The sequence below is a fragment of the Aythya fuligula genome, chromosome 3 (genome assembly GCF_009819795.1).
Source record: "Aythya fuligula isolate bAytFul2 chromosome 3, bAytFul2.pri, whole genome shotgun sequence".
Classification (NCBI taxonomy): domain Eukaryota; kingdom Metazoa; phylum Chordata; class Aves; order Anseriformes; family Anatidae; genus Aythya; species Aythya fuligula.
In genome coordinates this window covers 119,047,773-119,062,678 of record NC_045561.1, presented here as the reverse complement: position 1 = coordinate 119,062,678, position 14,906 = coordinate 119,047,773, and the positions used below count along the sequence as shown (strand labels likewise).

The window sequence follows — 14,906 nt, the reverse complement described above, 5'->3', positions numbered from 1 at the left end:
CTGGCGGCCGGCGGCCTGAGGGGCCTGGGGCTGAGGGGCTGCCCCCTGTCCTCGTGTCCCCGTGTCCCCAAATCCCCATATCAGTGTACCCACATCCCCCCGTGCCCGTGGCCCCACGTCCCCACATCCCATAATTTCTGTCCCCATGTTTCCCTGTGTCCCAGCATCCCCATGTCCCTGTCCCCACGTTCCCACAGCCCCACAACCGTGTCCCCACATCCCCGTGTCCCCAAATCCCCATGTCACTGTACCCACATCCCCCTGTCCCAGTGTCCCCATGTCCCAACATCCCCATGTCCTCGTGTCCTAGCATCCCCATATCTGCGTCCCCATGTCCTTGTGTCCCCATGTCCCGTCATGCCCACGTCTGTCCCCATGTCCCTGTGTCCCCATATCTGTGTCCCCAAGTCCCAGTGTCCCAGCATCCCCACGTGTCCCCATGTCTCCCTGTGTCCCTGTGTCCCCATGTCTCCTTGTGTCTCAGTATACCCATATCTGTGTCCCCATGTCCTTGTGTCCCCATGTCCTTGTGTCCCCATGTCCCACCATCCCCATGTCTGTCCCCATGTCCCTGTGTCCTCATGTCCCTGTGTCCCTGTATCCATGTCCCCAATTCCCAGTGTCTCAGCATTCCCATGTGTCCCCACATCCCCACGTGTCCCCATGTCTCCCTGTGTCCCAGTATCCCCATTTCTGTATCCCCATGTCCCTGTCCCCATGTCCCACCATCCCTGTGTCTGTGTCCCGTCTCCATGTCCCCATGTCCCTGTGTCCTCATGTTCCTGCGTCCCCAAGTCCCAGTGTCCCAGCATCCCCACGTGTCCCCACATCCCTACATCTGTGTCCCCATGTCCCTGTCCCAATGTCCCACCATCCATGTGTCTGTGTCCCCACATCCCCGTGTCCCCACATCCCTGTGTCCCCATGTCCTCACATCCCCACATCTGTGTCCCCACATCTCCATGTCCCCATGTCCCCCTGTGTCCCAGCATCCCCACATCTGTGTCCCCGTGTCCCTGTCCCTATGTGCCTCCATCCCTGTATCTGTGTCCCCGTGTCCCCACATCCCCATGTCCCCCTGTGTCCCAGCATCCCCACATCTGTGTCCCCGTGTCCCTGTCCCCATGTCCCACCATCCCTGTGTCTGTGTCCCCATGTCCTCATATCCCCATGTGTCCCCATATCCCCATGTCCCCGTGTCCCCATATCCCCACATCCAGGCGGTGCCGATGCGCTGGCCGGGGCTGGCCCAGGCCCGTTGGTGCTGTCCCCCCTCTGGGGGTCCCGGTGCCCCCACGGGGGTGTCCGGCAGCGCTGTCACTGTGCCACCACACCTTGCACACCCGCGGCCACCATGGGCTCACTCCCAGGCCGTGCTCGCAGGCCCCGTGCCCCGTTTGGGGCCTGCAGCCCCTGGAGGTGGCCGTGCAGGGGGGGTCCCACAGCCACGCGCCCCCCTCCCAGCCCCGACCCCAAGCAGGCAGCGAGGCCGGGCGCGGTGAGAAGGGGCTTTAATGAGCAAACGGAGCGGCACCGCGCGGGGCGGACCCCGCACGCCTACAGGACCAACTACGGGGACAAAGTGCACGAGCCACATTTCACATTTCACACTACCCCGGGGGGACGGGGGCGCAGGGGGCGGCGGGGGGCGGCGGCCCCCCCGGTAGCACCATGGCGTGACGGGGATGCGGGCACCGGCGGCCCCGGGGGGACGCAGAGGGGGTGTGGGGGGCGAGGGGGGCGAGGGGCCCGCCGGCACCGGGCGTGCGGGGCAGGGTTTGCACGGCTGTGCACGCGCGTGTGTCGGCGGGGGGCACCGAGGGTGGGGTGGGGTGGGGGGGGACGGCTGGGGTCGGGCGGGGGGTCCCGGGGGGCCGGAGGGGTGTGTGTGTGGGGTAGGGTCCCTGCTTCTCCCGTGTCTCCCCTAGCTCTAGTGACACAAACCACTTCAGAGTTATCTCCACGTGATGCACAAACAAGTCAAAAAATCACTGATCCAAACCCAACGTGCAAACAGAAAAGGGGACGGGGCGGGCACACCTCCTGCCCCCGGCCCCGGCCCATGGGCGGGGGGCTCGGCCCCCCCCCCCTCCCCCCTGGACCCCCACCGGCTCGGCTCCAGGAGCCCGGCAGCGGGGGTCCCCCGGCACGGGGCTGGCACTGCGGGCGCCCCCCCGGCACGGCCCCCACCGGGCAGGGCCCCCCCAAATCCGCCGGGGCGGTGGGCACGGGGGGAGCCCCAGCGGAGGGGCCGCAACCCGGCCGGTGCCGAGCGGGGGGGGGGGGGGCCCGGGGCCCGGCGCCCCCGTCCTCATTTGGGGGCCAGGTCCCCGGCTTTACCAAATGCCGCTCGACCGGCCTCCGGGGGGAGCGAGAATCCGGGCCGAAGCTCGCTTTGGAACGTGGTCATCGATCTGCGAACCTGCGGGACGGACACACGGACGGGCGTCAGGGCTGCCGGACACACGGCAGGGCCCGATGGTGACCCCAGCCCCCCCAAGTGCCACCCCCGGTCCCCCAGCGCCACCCCCAGCCCCAGCGCCCTGCGCCCACCCGCTGTGCCGGGGGTCCCAGGCTGTGCCCCAGCTGCCATCGAGCCCCCCCTGCCTCCTGCAGCGCCAGGGCTGGGGGGCAGCGATCACAGCCCCACCGTGCCTGGGGGATGCTCACGGCCCCCCCAGGAGCACGGCCAGCACCGAGCATGGGTGGCACGGGGAGCAGGAGGTGACCCCGGGGAGCGGGGAGACGCTGCCCCCCCCCCTGCCCGCTCCCCATGGCCATGGGGACAACGCCGGCACCGCGCGTGTCACCGCCACGGAGCCATGGATGGATGGATGGACGGTAGACAGACGGACGGACGGCGCGTGGAGAGGTGGTGGGGACGGGGAGGGGGTCGGGGTTGGGGTCCTACTCTGCCTGGGAGCTGCGTACTGGGGAAATGGGGTGCGTGGGGGGGCCCCGTGCACCAGAGAAGGGGACGCACCGGGATTGTGGCGGGGGAGGCACCGGGAGGGCGGTGGCGGCACTGGGATGGTGCTGGGGGAGGTACTGGGAGGTCTGGGGGTGCCCGGCGATGCCGGGGAGCCCCTGTGGGAGGTGGGCAGGGGGGCAGGGGGCCTGGATGCCCCCGCTCTTACCGGACAGGCTGAAGCTGGACTCGTGCAGGTCCCTCATGCCCCCGTGTCGCGTGGCAGGCCGGGTGGGCGTATCTGCAAGGGGCGTCCCCGTCTCTTTTTTCCCTGCGTGCACAACCACGGCCACGTCCCCCAGGTACGGGGTGCGATCCACGGCCCTGAGCTTTAAACTCTGCCGGAAGGGAAGCAAAAAGCAGAGAGAGCCGTGAGCTGGGGGCCGGGACGCGGCCGTGCCCGCCTGGAGGGGCCACGGGGCGCAGGGGGGGGCTGGCGCTGGGTGCTGGGAGGACCCCCAAATGGATGGTTTGGACACAAGGGGTGTCCCTTGGTGTGGGCACGTGGGGAGGGAGTGGGGCCGGGGCTGGGAGCACGGGGGGGCCGTGGTCTGCGGAGCAAAGCGATGCGGGGAGGGGGCTGCGGTGGGTGCAGCCCGGGGAGGAGCGGTGCAGGGGGAGCCTGCACCGGGTGCACGAGGCCCCGGAGCCCCGTGACGGTGCACAGGGACGGGGAGGGGTGCTGGGGAGGGGGGGGTGCGTGAGCCCCTCGGCGCAGCCCCATCCCCCCAGCAGCGAGGCGCAGGCAGGGGCTGGGAGCAGCCCGTGCAGGCACAGCAGCAGGACCCTGCCCCGTGCCCCTCGTGCAGCCCCAAGACCCCGCACGGCTCCCGCTGGGGCTTCCCTCGCACCACAAGCCCCCTGCACACCCTCAGAAGCGCCTGGGGGTGCCAGCACCGCTGGTCCCAGTCCTGGGGGTCACACCAGGACAAGCGTGAGGGCAGAGCGGGGCGGTGAGGGGGTGCCCGGGGCTTGGTGGAGGGCAAAGAGCCACAGACAAGAGGCACAGAGGGCCCCGAAGCTTTGCACGCGCCTTGCACACGCGCTGGCACAACTGCTGGGTACAGCGGGTGGCCGTCCCCAAACCCTCTGCACCAGGACGGTGGGGTAAGAGGATGGGGAAGGGCAGGAGCTGGGGGAGGTTCCCGTGTCCCACTCCCACCCGTGGGATGTCACCGCCACGCTCTGCCCGTCACCCCGAGCACGCCGCATTCCCACCGGCACAGCACCAGCACCGACCGCGGCACCGGGGGCACAGAGCCACCCCGCGGGCACCGCCACCGCCCCGCATCGCCCGTCCCCGTCCCCGTCCCCCCCCCGTACCTTCTCCCGCTGCACCAGCTTCTTGTAGACGGAGTCCGGGAAGGAGCGGAGGGGGCAGAACTTGCCGGTGCCCTCGGCGCACATGAAGACGCCGTTCTCGTAGACCACGCGCCCGCGGCTGATGGTGACCAGGGGCACCCCGTGGCACCGCATGTTCTCGTACAGGTTGATCTCCCCGCCCTGCACCTGGGTGCTGGCCGAGATGGTCCTTGGGCAGGGGACGGGGCGGTGAGCGGCCGCCCTCGTGCAGCCCCGTCCCCGTCGTCCCCACGGGGGTGGGCACCTACTTGGTGGCCTCGGGGTCCCACACCACGACGTCGGCGTCGGCCCCGGGGATGATCCGGCCCTTGCGGGGGTACAGGTTGTGCAGCTTGGCGGCGTTCGAGCTGGTCACGGCCACGAAGCGGTTCTCATCCATCTTGCCCCCAACCTGCCACCAGAAGGGGGTGAGGGGTTCCCATGCGTGCCCCCCACTCGCTGTGGCGGGTGCCAGGCTGCATCCTGCCCCATGGGGCAGCTCTGCCCCTGCCCTATGTGCACGTACCACACCCCGCTCCCAGATGATGTTCATGCGGTCCTGCACCCCGCTGACACCGTGCGGGATCTTGGTGAAGTCCTCCTTGCCCATGGCCTTCTGCTTGGTGCTGAAGGGCCGGTGGTCGGAGGCCACGACGTTCAGGGTGTCGCTATGGGGGCATGGGGCAGGGCTGGGGCGCAGCCAGCCTGCAGCGGGGCTGGAGACTGGCAGCGGGGTGCTCGGGGAGCAGGGCGTGCATGCAGTGGGGTGCTTACGGAGCTGGGCACCCAAGCAATGGGGTGCTTAAGGAGCAGGGTGCCCAAGGAGTGGGGTGCTTAAGGAGAGGGGCACCCATGCAGCAGGGTGCTCAGGGAGCAGGGCACTTTGTGCAGAGGGGTGCTCAAGGAATGGGGTACCCCATGCAGCCCAGGTGCTTGGAAAGCAGGGTACCCGAGGGGGGAGGCACAGAGGGAGCAGGGTGTGAGGGAAGTGAGGCACCCAGACAGCACCGTGCCCATGAAGCGAGGCTCCCGGGAACCCACCCAAAGAGTGGGGTGCCCAAAGGATGGGGAGGTGGCCCTAGGGAGCACTTGGCCTTGGCAGCGGGGTGCCCGGAGAGCGTGGCACGTGGGGAGGGGGCGCGGGGAGCAGCCGGGGGCTGCCGTACTTGGCGAGCAGGCTCATGAGGTAGGCGGAGGTGTTGGTGTCCAGGCGCAGGGGCGGCACCGTCACGTAGGCGGCGGCGTGGAACCAGTCCTGGTGGTAGTAGTGCAGCCCGGTGAGCGTGGCGTGCGCCGTGGTGGTCTCCGCGTACACCACCTTCCCTGCGGGGACAGGCACGGCTGTGGGACGGGGCTATGGGGTGTGGGGTGGGTGTGCAAGGGGGGGCTGTGCCTGAGTCCTGCCTGTGCCCCCGGAGCGCACGTATGTGCCTGTGTGCACACGTGTGCTCACACCCCGTGCCCCGTGTGGCCCCGTGGCCCTGTGGGCTTGCACGCCTGCCTGTGCACACGCATGTGCCCACGACCCCACGTGTCCCTGAGTGCCCGTACCCACGGCCCTGCACCTCCTGCCCGTGTGTGACCACGTCCCCAGGGCTCTGCTGTGCCCCTGCCCTGCACCTCCCTGTGCAGTGCGCCCACGTGTGTGTGTGCATCCCCAGCCACACGTGTCCCTATGCACAGGTCCCTGTGTCCTTGCACACCCGTGTCCGTGCGTGTGCCCCCGTGGCCCCACAGCTCTGTGTGCACACCCACGGGGACCCCCCGGTGCCCGTGTCCCCACGTGCCCCCATGTGTGTCCCCACATGTCCCCGTGTGTGTGCCCGTGTCCCCACATGTTCCCAGGTGTGCCCGTGTCCCCACGTGTCCCCGTGCGTGTGCCCGTGTCCCCACGTGTCCCCAGGTGTGCCCGTGTCCCCACATGTCCCCCTATGTCCCCCTGTGTCCCCCCGTGTCCCCACGTGCCTCCATGCGTGTCCCTGCGTGTCCCCGCGTGTGCCCGTCCCCCACGTGTGCCGCAGCGCCGTGGGCGGGGCCACCAGACAGAGGGGGCGTGGCCAGGCGCGCCAGGCGCAGGGGGCGGAGCTTCATGCAGGGGGCGGAGCTCCGGGCCCTTCCACCGCAAAGGGCGGGGCCACACCCAGGAGGCGGGGCCAGGGCTCCCACTGCAGCCCCACGGTGCGCGACAGGGGCGGGGCCACACGCAGGGTGGGAGGGGCCTAACAGGGCGTTACCCCCAATGTGGGCGGAGCCTCGCGCTGTGGCCCCGCCCCCCGGCCCCACCCGCGGCCGTACCTTGCATCTTGGCGCTGGCGATGACGTCCCCGGCCGACATGCTGGAGACGTTCACCAGGTACACGGGGCAGTGGGTCTGCGGACAGCGGGCACGGCTGATGGGGGGCCCTGCGCCCCCCGGGGACACGGGGACACCCCCTGGGGACGTGGGGACACCCTCTGGGGACACGGGGACACCCCACGGGGACACCCCTTGGGGACACCCTCTGGGGACATGGGGACACCCCCCGGGGACAGCCCCTGGGGACACGGGGACACCCCCTGGGGACACAGGGACACCCCCTGGGGACATGGGGACACCCCCTGGGGACACGGGGACACCCCACGGGGACACAGGGACACACCCTGGGGACACGGGGACACACCCTGGGGATGCGGGGACACCCCCTGGGGACATGGGGACACCCCACGGGGACACCCCCTGGGGACACGGGGACACCCCCTGGGGATGTGGGGTCACCCCCTGGGGACACCCTGTGAGGACACCCCCTGGGGACGCCCCCTGAGGACACCCCATGGGGATGTGGGGACACCCCCTGGGGACACGGGGACACCCCCTGGGGATGTGGGGACACCCCTTGGGGACACCCCCTGGGGACACCCCTTGGGGACATCCCGGCCACCAGACCGGGGCCACGGGGTCCCCGCGCTATAGGGGGGGTCCCGGCCACGCGTGGCTCTTGGCGACTCACCCTGTTGGCGATGGTGATGACGCGGTGCGTGGCCTCGGCCTCCAGCTGCGGGGAGAGCGGCGGTGAGCGACCGCCCGGCACGGGGAGCTGGACCCAGGGGGGGGTGGGCAGGGGGGGGGCTGCGCGGCGCTCGGGGCGGCGGGCGCACGGATGGGGGCACGGGGAGGGCGTGGGGACCCCACGCATGGTGCAGGGGTGAGGACGGGGCGCGTGGGCGGTGAGCACGCGGGTGGATGGGGTGCGTGCGGGTGTGCGGGTGGCACAGACTCATGGGGTGCATGGGGTGGCCGCACGGACGGCTGCTGGCTGGGGGCGCCCCAAAACCGACGCCCAGCACAGCCGTGCCCCAGGCCCCCGCCACGCAGCGGTGCCTTGGCCGGACCCACCTCTTCAGGCCGGCTGATCTCGATGCCCTCCGGCCCCGTGATGCCCAGCTCCAGCGCCTCCTTGGCTCCCTGCGGAAAGGTGCGGGGGGCGTGGGGTCCGGCTGGGGGCCACCAAGGGCTCTGCCTGCCCCATGCACGTGGCCCCCTCCCCGCACGGCGCTCACCTCGGCCACCAGCTCGCCGTTCTCGGCGTGCACCCGGGCGATGGCCCCGAAGTCGCGGCAGGCGCGGAAGACCTGGTAGAGCTCGCTGTCCCGCAGCATGTACAGGTCCTTGTAGGTCATGAACATCTGGAAGGAGTTCACCCCCTTCTCCCGCACCAGCGTCTCCATCTCTGCCTTCACCTGCACGGGGACAGGGGCTCAGCGCGGACGGCGGCGCCGCAGCCCCGGGGTGCACGGAGAGCTTTGGGGCTGCGCTCCCCCCGCTGTGGGGTGGGCACGGGGCGAGGTGTTCAGCGCCATGGGGCAGGGACCCACGCTTCACCCTTGGGGATGTCTCCGGCAGGATTTGTGCCCGTGCCCTGGGGAGCGACTGCTGCAACGGGGCCGGGAGTCCCTGGGGTTCGTTCCCAGCCTGATCCCGCCGCGGCAGCTGCATGGGGTCCCCCCCCCTCCGCGAGGGGCTCATCCCGGCGGGGACCCGGGCTCAAGGCAGCTCAAAAGGCAGCCCGGGGTGGGCAAACCCACCCAAACAAGCGGCTAATGGGATCAGCGCACAGGAATTAGCCCCGGCCGCAGCAGCTGTTCCCGGGCAGGGCGGCCCCGGTGCCCTCCCGTGGTGCCAGGGGGGGGGGCCGCGGTGCCACGCTCACCTTGGGCGCCCACCAGGTGATGCCCATGTGCAGGGCGTAGTCGCAGCAGACCTTGGGGTCGGCCAGGCTGCGGCACTTCTCGTAGGCGTCCAGCAGCGAGGTCTCCTTGTCGGGCAGCACGTGGCCGATGATCATCGTCGTCCCTCCCACCAGGGCTGCCTGCGGGTGAGGTGGGGGCGCGCTGGGGGCAGGATGCGCCCCCGGGGGTGCCCGCGCTGTCCCCAAACAGCCAGGATGGTGGCTGCGCCCCCAGGGGACAACGGGGGGGTCACTGCGCTCCTGGGCCAGCTCTGTTGCAGGCACCATCCCCCCCCCAAGCCCTGTCTGGGGGGGGGGGCACCCCACCTTGTGCTTAAGGCGCACAGGGAGACCAGACACGGCCGGCCACCCCCCCAGTGCCCATGGGTTGATTTGGGGGGCCCTGCCTGGAATCTCCATGGGTCTGTGGATTGCAACCCTCACAGCCCCGGCATGGGGCAGGCTGAGCCCTGCAGCACCACAGGGCCCTATCCAGGGGGGCCACCCTCACCTGGCAGCTTGGGGGCCGTGGGAGAGCCCCCCCCCCAGCACACAGCCTGCACGGGCAGCGGGGTGGGCGCCGTCGCACCCGGCCGTGTCCCCGGCTCACCCGGCCCGGCTAATCCCCAAAGCTCCTTTAGGCAATTGGCCCTGGGGGGGTGCTCGCTGTGCTGCCAGGCAGCCTGCCGGGGTGGGGAAGGCACGGCACGGGGTGCCTGCGGTCACCACACTGTCCCCTCGCCGTGCCGTGGCTCAGCACCACCCAGCACCCCCACCCCAGGGCCAGGCACGGCCGGCGCCAGCCCTGCACAATGCCCGCTGTGTGCGGGGCGCATGGACGGCGGCACCCGGTGCTCGGCACCGCCAGCCCCACGGCCCCCCAAGAGCTACACTGGGGGTGTTGAGGTCCCCGGGGATGCCCCGGCCCCGTGGAGCACCGCACCAGGTCCCTGCCATCCCCGCTGGGTGCTGGGCACAGCTGGGGGCAGGCAGCAGAAGCCTGCGCCCGGCTGCGGGCAGTGCCGTGCCCAGCCACGCAGCGTCCCTGCCAGCACAACCAAAGAGCCAAAGCCTGATGATTTGCAGAATAAAAAGAATCACAAGTCAGCGTCATTTCTCTTGGCCGTGCTGGGGAAGAGCCGGGCTGGGGGCTGGTGCTGCCACGACACGGCTGAGACCTGCGGCACGACCGGAGCTGGCAGTGACCGCAGCCGGGCGAGGCAGCCAAATGCCGTCTGCCTGGCCACGAGGCTGATCCAGCACCCAGGAACTGCTGCCCTGCACCAGCTGGGGGGTCTGAGCCCCCCCAGGCACAGCCAGAAGGACTGGGGAGCCCTCCCCGTGCCGGCAGCACACCCACCATGACCGTGACCGGGGCAGCGGGCGAGCGGAGCGCCGTGCCAGGCGGTACCTTGGTGCCGTGGTAGAAATCATCCACGCAGGTGGCGTTCATGAAGGTCTGGTGGAAGTGGGTGCTGGTGTCGATGCCCCCGGGGATGACGAGCTTGCCGGTGGCGTCGATGACCTTGGCCCCGCCGGGGATCATGAGCTCGCGGCCCACTTGCTGGATGATGCCGTTCTCGATGTAGACGTCCGCCTCCAGCGTGCAGTCGTCGTTCACCACCTTCCCCCCCTTGATGAGGATCCGCATGGTGGCCGCGTTGGCGAGCATGGCTCTGCGGGCAGGGCAGGGGGTCAGCCCCGTGCCGCCCCCCCCCGATACCCGGGGGGGGGGGGCTCAGCCCCGCTGCCTGCTGCCTGCCCCCGGGGGTCCGGGCAGCCCCGCGGCTGCGCACCGGCCGTGCCGGGCCATGTCAACACTGGATTATCCCCGGGAAATCCACGGGGCGGGGGGGCTGCCGGGCGCTGAGTCAGGGCCTGCCTGCCCCAACAGCCCCCCCGCTCTGGGGACCTGCACCCCAGCACCTCCCCACCCGTGGCCCCATAACCCCAAGGGGGCCCCCAGCCTCCCCTCTCACCCCCCTGGCACAGACCTCCATCCGGGGGTCTGCTCCAGCCCCCCCGGGTAGCCCACAAAGTTTTCAGCCCCCCCCCAGCAATGAGCATCCCCAGACACAATCCATAAATCGTGTGGTAGATGAAGGTCAAACGCCATCGACCCATCTGGGTGAGTCTGGGCAAGGGGGGGGGGGGCATGGGCCAGGACCCCCCCTGGGACCCATGGACCCCCCTGGGACCTGTGGCCCCCCCCAGCTGCCAGCAGGGCTCCTGCACCCGGGGGCTGGGGCAGCCCCACACTGGCACCCAGTCCGTGCTCACCCCATAACCACAGCCCCATGCGCATTGGAGAGGGGCTTCGGCTCTCCCCAAAGACCCCCACCCCAGGGACCCCCACCCCAGGGACACGGTTCCCATGTGTGGGGCCGTGCCCAGCGCGGTGCTGCCCCCCCTCTGCCAGAAAAAGCCCGTGGCAGCCCCCATGCCAGGTGCCCCCTCCACTGCCCCCAGCAGGGGCTGGCACGAGGGGGGGGCTGCCCCCCGCCCTGCATCACTGACACACTCACGCGTTACCCCTGGTGTGCTTTATGCAGCTTTTCCTTTCTCCCCAGTCCAGCCCCAAAACGAGGGCTCCCCACCACCAGCCCCCAGCCACCCCCGGGGCTCCCCAGATGGGCACGGCCACACGCGGTCCCCGCGGCGCTGCCGGCGAGGAGGGGACACCCCACAAAGGGTGCTGCTGCTGGGGGCTCGGGGGGCTCCAAATCCATCGGAGGCTGCCCCGAAAACATGCCAGCAGCTCCCAGCTGCCCGGCGAGAGGCTGCAGCGGCAGCAAATGGCTTCCAGGGCGCTGGACCTGGCGGGGAGCCGCGGCGGCTGGGGGGCCGAGCCGGCAGCTGAGCATTCCCGGTGCCTTCGCAGCTGCCCAGGGAGGGGCTGGGGAGGGGACAGGGGGCTGGGGGGCACCGGGCACCCTCCTGCTCCTGCCCTGGGCTCGGTGGGTGTCACCCCGTGCCCTGTGCCGCCAGGAATGCCTTTGCCCATGCAGCTGCTCCGGCTTGGCACGCGCCAACTGCAGCCCCCAGGGCCCCTCCCCAGCCAAGGCAGTGAAGGGACCGAAGGGAGCAGAGCCGTGGAAAGCACGGCCCCGAGGGGCTGCCAGCAGCCCCTAGACCCGGGGATGTCCCCGTGGAGCGTGGCGGACCCCCACAGCGTGCCAAGCAGGAGCTGTGCTCATAGGATGGGGCACAAGCCCCGGGGTGGGCTGCACGGCCCCGGGGGGTGGGATGCTCCCAGCACAGGGTGGAGGCAGCGTGCTGGGGGTGCTGGGGGTGCTGGGGGTGCTGACCACGGCCGTCTGTGTCAAATCCTAAAAGCCATGGCCCCAGAGCACCCCGCTCAAACAGGGCTCAAAGGGGCGTCTGGGCGCGATGGGGACGAGGGGCGCAGGAGAGGAGCCTCACCCGAGACCACCCCTGGGGAGAGGTTTTGGGCAGAGACCAACGGCTGGGGCGAGCGGCCACGGGAGAACCGGTGCCCACTGCCCGAGAACCCACTGGTGAGTGTAGGGGGACACACTGGGAGGACTGGGGCCGGGCAGGGCGGTGCTGGGCAGCCCACCAGGCGGGGTGGGGACTGCTGCATTGCACCCCGGCGATCAAAGAGGTGGTGATGGATGGATCTGGAGCAGGCAGGCTGCGAGACACCGCACCTCCCTGCAGCATCCCGGCCGTGCCGAGCCCCCTAGGTTTGTGGGGCGCAGGAGGGGCAGCGGCACAGACCCGAGCCCATCATTTTAGGGTGACCGTGCTCCCTGCTGGGTCCCCGCACGGCCGTGCCCTGTCCGTGGCCGGCACAGCCCCTGGGGCAGGGTGGCAGCGGGGATGGGGTGGCCGGCTGGGAGCGTGGCACGGCCTCGGCCACGTGCACCGCGTGCTGGCAGCGCCCCGAGCCCGTGGCACGCCCCGGCCGCCGTGCGTGGTGCTGCACAAACCGGGACGGACCCGAGCAGCGCGGGCTCTGGCACGGCTTCACCCATCAGGGGGTCGGCGGGGTGCTTGGGTGGGTGCTGGGGTGGGTGATCGGGGGGTGCCCCCACCCCAGGTCCATGGATGGGGTGGGGGGAGGTGGTGGCCACGGCCCTGGGTGTGCCGGGAGTCAGGGGCAGGTGGGAGGGCGAGGGCTGGGTGGGGGGCACCGGGCATCACCGGGGCTGCGGGCGAGGGGCTGCGGTGCGGGCACAGCCCGGCCACGGCCTCCAGCCCCCCCCTCGCCCCTCGGGGCTCGGCCGCCGCATCCCCTACGGGGGGGGCTCCGGGATGCGGCACCGGGCACCACCGGGCCCCCCATCGCCCCCCAGCCCCCGGTGCTGCCCCCCGGTGCCCCCCGGTGCGGCCGTTCCGTTCCGCAGCATCAGCAGCGCCCCGGGGGCCGCGGCCGCTCCCGGCGCACACAAAGCCCGGGGCCGGGACCCGGGGGGGGTGGGGGGGGGGCGGACAAAGGCGGGCGGCGGGGCCCGGGGCTCGGCCACACCCGGGGGGCGCGGGGGCCGCTCCCGCAGACAAAGCCCCGCACAAAGGCGGCACCGGGCGGGGTGGGGCGGGGCCCCCCGGGAGCGCCCCGCGGAACAATGGGGCCGCCCCCGCCGGGCACCTGCCGCCGCTCCGGGCCCTGTCGCGACACGGCACCGACCGGGGGGGGAAGGCCGCGCTGCCCCCACTCTCAACCCCAGCCCCCCCCCCCCCCCCCCCCCCCCGGCCGGCCCGGCGCTGGGCGCTGTCGCGACATCGCGGCCCCGTCGCGATCGGCGGCGCCACGCGCGGCCTCTCTGCCCGCCGAGCGCCGCGGGTAAAGGGGACGGGAGGAGCCGCCGTGATCTGTCGCGACACTGCCGCCCCGTCGCGATACGCGCACCTGTCGCGATAGTCCCGCCCTGTCGCGATACGGCGGCGATAAGAGAGCCCCCAAAGGAACCGGAACGTCGCATCCCGGCCCGGCCCGCCCCGCCCCGCCCGGTGCCGCCCGGTACCTCCCGCTCCGCTCCGCTCCGGCCCCGGCTGCGCCCGGTGCGCTCCCCGTCCGCGATCGCCTCTCACACAAACCTGCACGGCGGGGGGCGGGCACCGGGCACGGCCTCGGCCAATCGCCGCCCGTCTGCCCCGAGGGGGGCGGGGCCAAGCAGCCAGCAGGGTAGGCTGCGCGCGGCCTGACTGACAGGTGCAGGGGGCGGAGCCGGCGGCGCGGGCCCCGCCCAGCGGCCGCCACCTGCCCGCGGTTGCCGTGGTGACGGGACCCGGCACAAAGGCGGGGGCAGCGCGGCCAGGCCTCGGCGCCTCCCAGTGACCCCCAGTAACACCCAGCGCCTCCCAGTAACACCCAGTAACGCCCAGCGCCCCCCAGTGTGTAACAGTGCAGCCCCGTGCACCCAGTACAACCCATTATAAGAGCCCAGCACAATCCGTTAGAGCCCAGTAAAGCCAAGTGGAGGCCAGTACAACCCAGTCTAGCCCAGCAAAGCCCAGTTTGGCCCAGTAAAGCCCATTTGAGACAAGCACAGCCCAGAACAGCCCTGTTTAGCCCAGTGCAGCCCATGTTAACCAGTACAACAGGGCCAATGCAGCCCAGTTTTGCCCCAGTGGAGCCCAGTTCAGCACATTTTAGCCCAGCAGAGCCCAGTTTAACCCAGTTCAGGCCAGGTTAGCCTAGCTTAGCCCACTGCAGCCCAATTTGGCCCCGTGCAGTCCAGCACAGCCCCGATTAGCCTAGTTTAGCCCCATTTTGCCTAATTTAGCCCAGTTTAGACCAGTAGAGCCCATAATAACAGAACAAAGTAAGCCCAATTTAGCTCAGTGCAGCCTAATACAGCCCAGTATAACTGGTCCCATTGAGCCCAGTTTAGCCCAGTGCAGCCCAGTTTTGTCCAGTTTAGCCCACTGTAGTCCACTGCAGCCCAACTTAGCCCAGTGCAGCCCAGCCCCAATTAGCCTAGTTTAGCCCCGTTTTGCCTTTTTTAACCCAGTGCAGCCCAGTAGAACCTATTATAACATAGCCAATTAAGCCCAATTTAGCCCAGTATGACAGGTCCCACTGAGCCCAGTGGAGTCCAGTTTAGTCCACTGCAGCCCATCTCAGCGCCAATTAAACTAGTTTAGCCCAGTATAGCCCAATAGAGCCCATAATAACAGAGCCAAGTAAGCCAAATTTGGCCTGGTGTAGTCCGCTGCAGCCGGCCCAGTATAACAAATCCAGCTGAGCCCAGTAGAGCCCTGTTTCACCCAGTGCAGCCCAGTTTAGCCTAACAGAGCCCAGTTTAGCTCCGTATAGCCTACTACAGCCCTCTTTTCCCAGTGCAGCCCAGCCCAGCCCTGATTAACCTAGTTTAGTCCAGTAGAGCCCATTATAACAGAACCGAGTAAGCCCACTTTAGCCCAGT

At 70.3% G+C, this 14,906-nt stretch overlaps 1 protein-coding gene across 2 annotated transcripts; it reads right to left on the bottom strand.

Annotated features, from left to right (window-relative positions):
* Nucleotides 1–1,494: 1,494 nt before the first annotated feature.
* Nucleotides 1,495–13,569, bottom strand: DPYSL5 (dihydropyrimidinase like 5). 2 transcript variants are annotated; one of them, XM_032185271.1, is made up of 13 exons: nucleotides 13,503–13,569; nucleotides 9,926–10,190; nucleotides 8,497–8,655; nucleotides 7,847–8,026; nucleotides 7,683–7,751; nucleotides 7,297–7,341; nucleotides 6,605–6,680; nucleotides 5,476–5,632; nucleotides 4,836–4,977; nucleotides 4,579–4,721; nucleotides 4,292–4,499; nucleotides 3,138–3,306; nucleotides 1,495–2,422 (listed from the first exon to the last, which is right to left on the bottom strand). In XM_032185271.1, the coding sequence occupies exons 2-13, from the start codon at nucleotides 10,184–10,186 to the stop codon at nucleotides 2,337–2,339; spliced, it is 1,695 nt and encodes a 564-aa protein (XP_032041162.1). In that variant the 5' UTR covers nucleotides 10,187–10,190; nucleotides 13,503–13,569; the 3' UTR covers nucleotides 1,495–2,336. The 2 variants fall into 2 exon arrangements, with proteins under 2 accessions (XP_032041162.1, XP_032041163.1); XM_032185272.1 differs by lacking the exon at nucleotides 13,503–13,569 and adding an exon at nucleotides 13,388–13,408.
* Nucleotides 13,570–14,906: the final 1,337 nt, after the last annotated feature.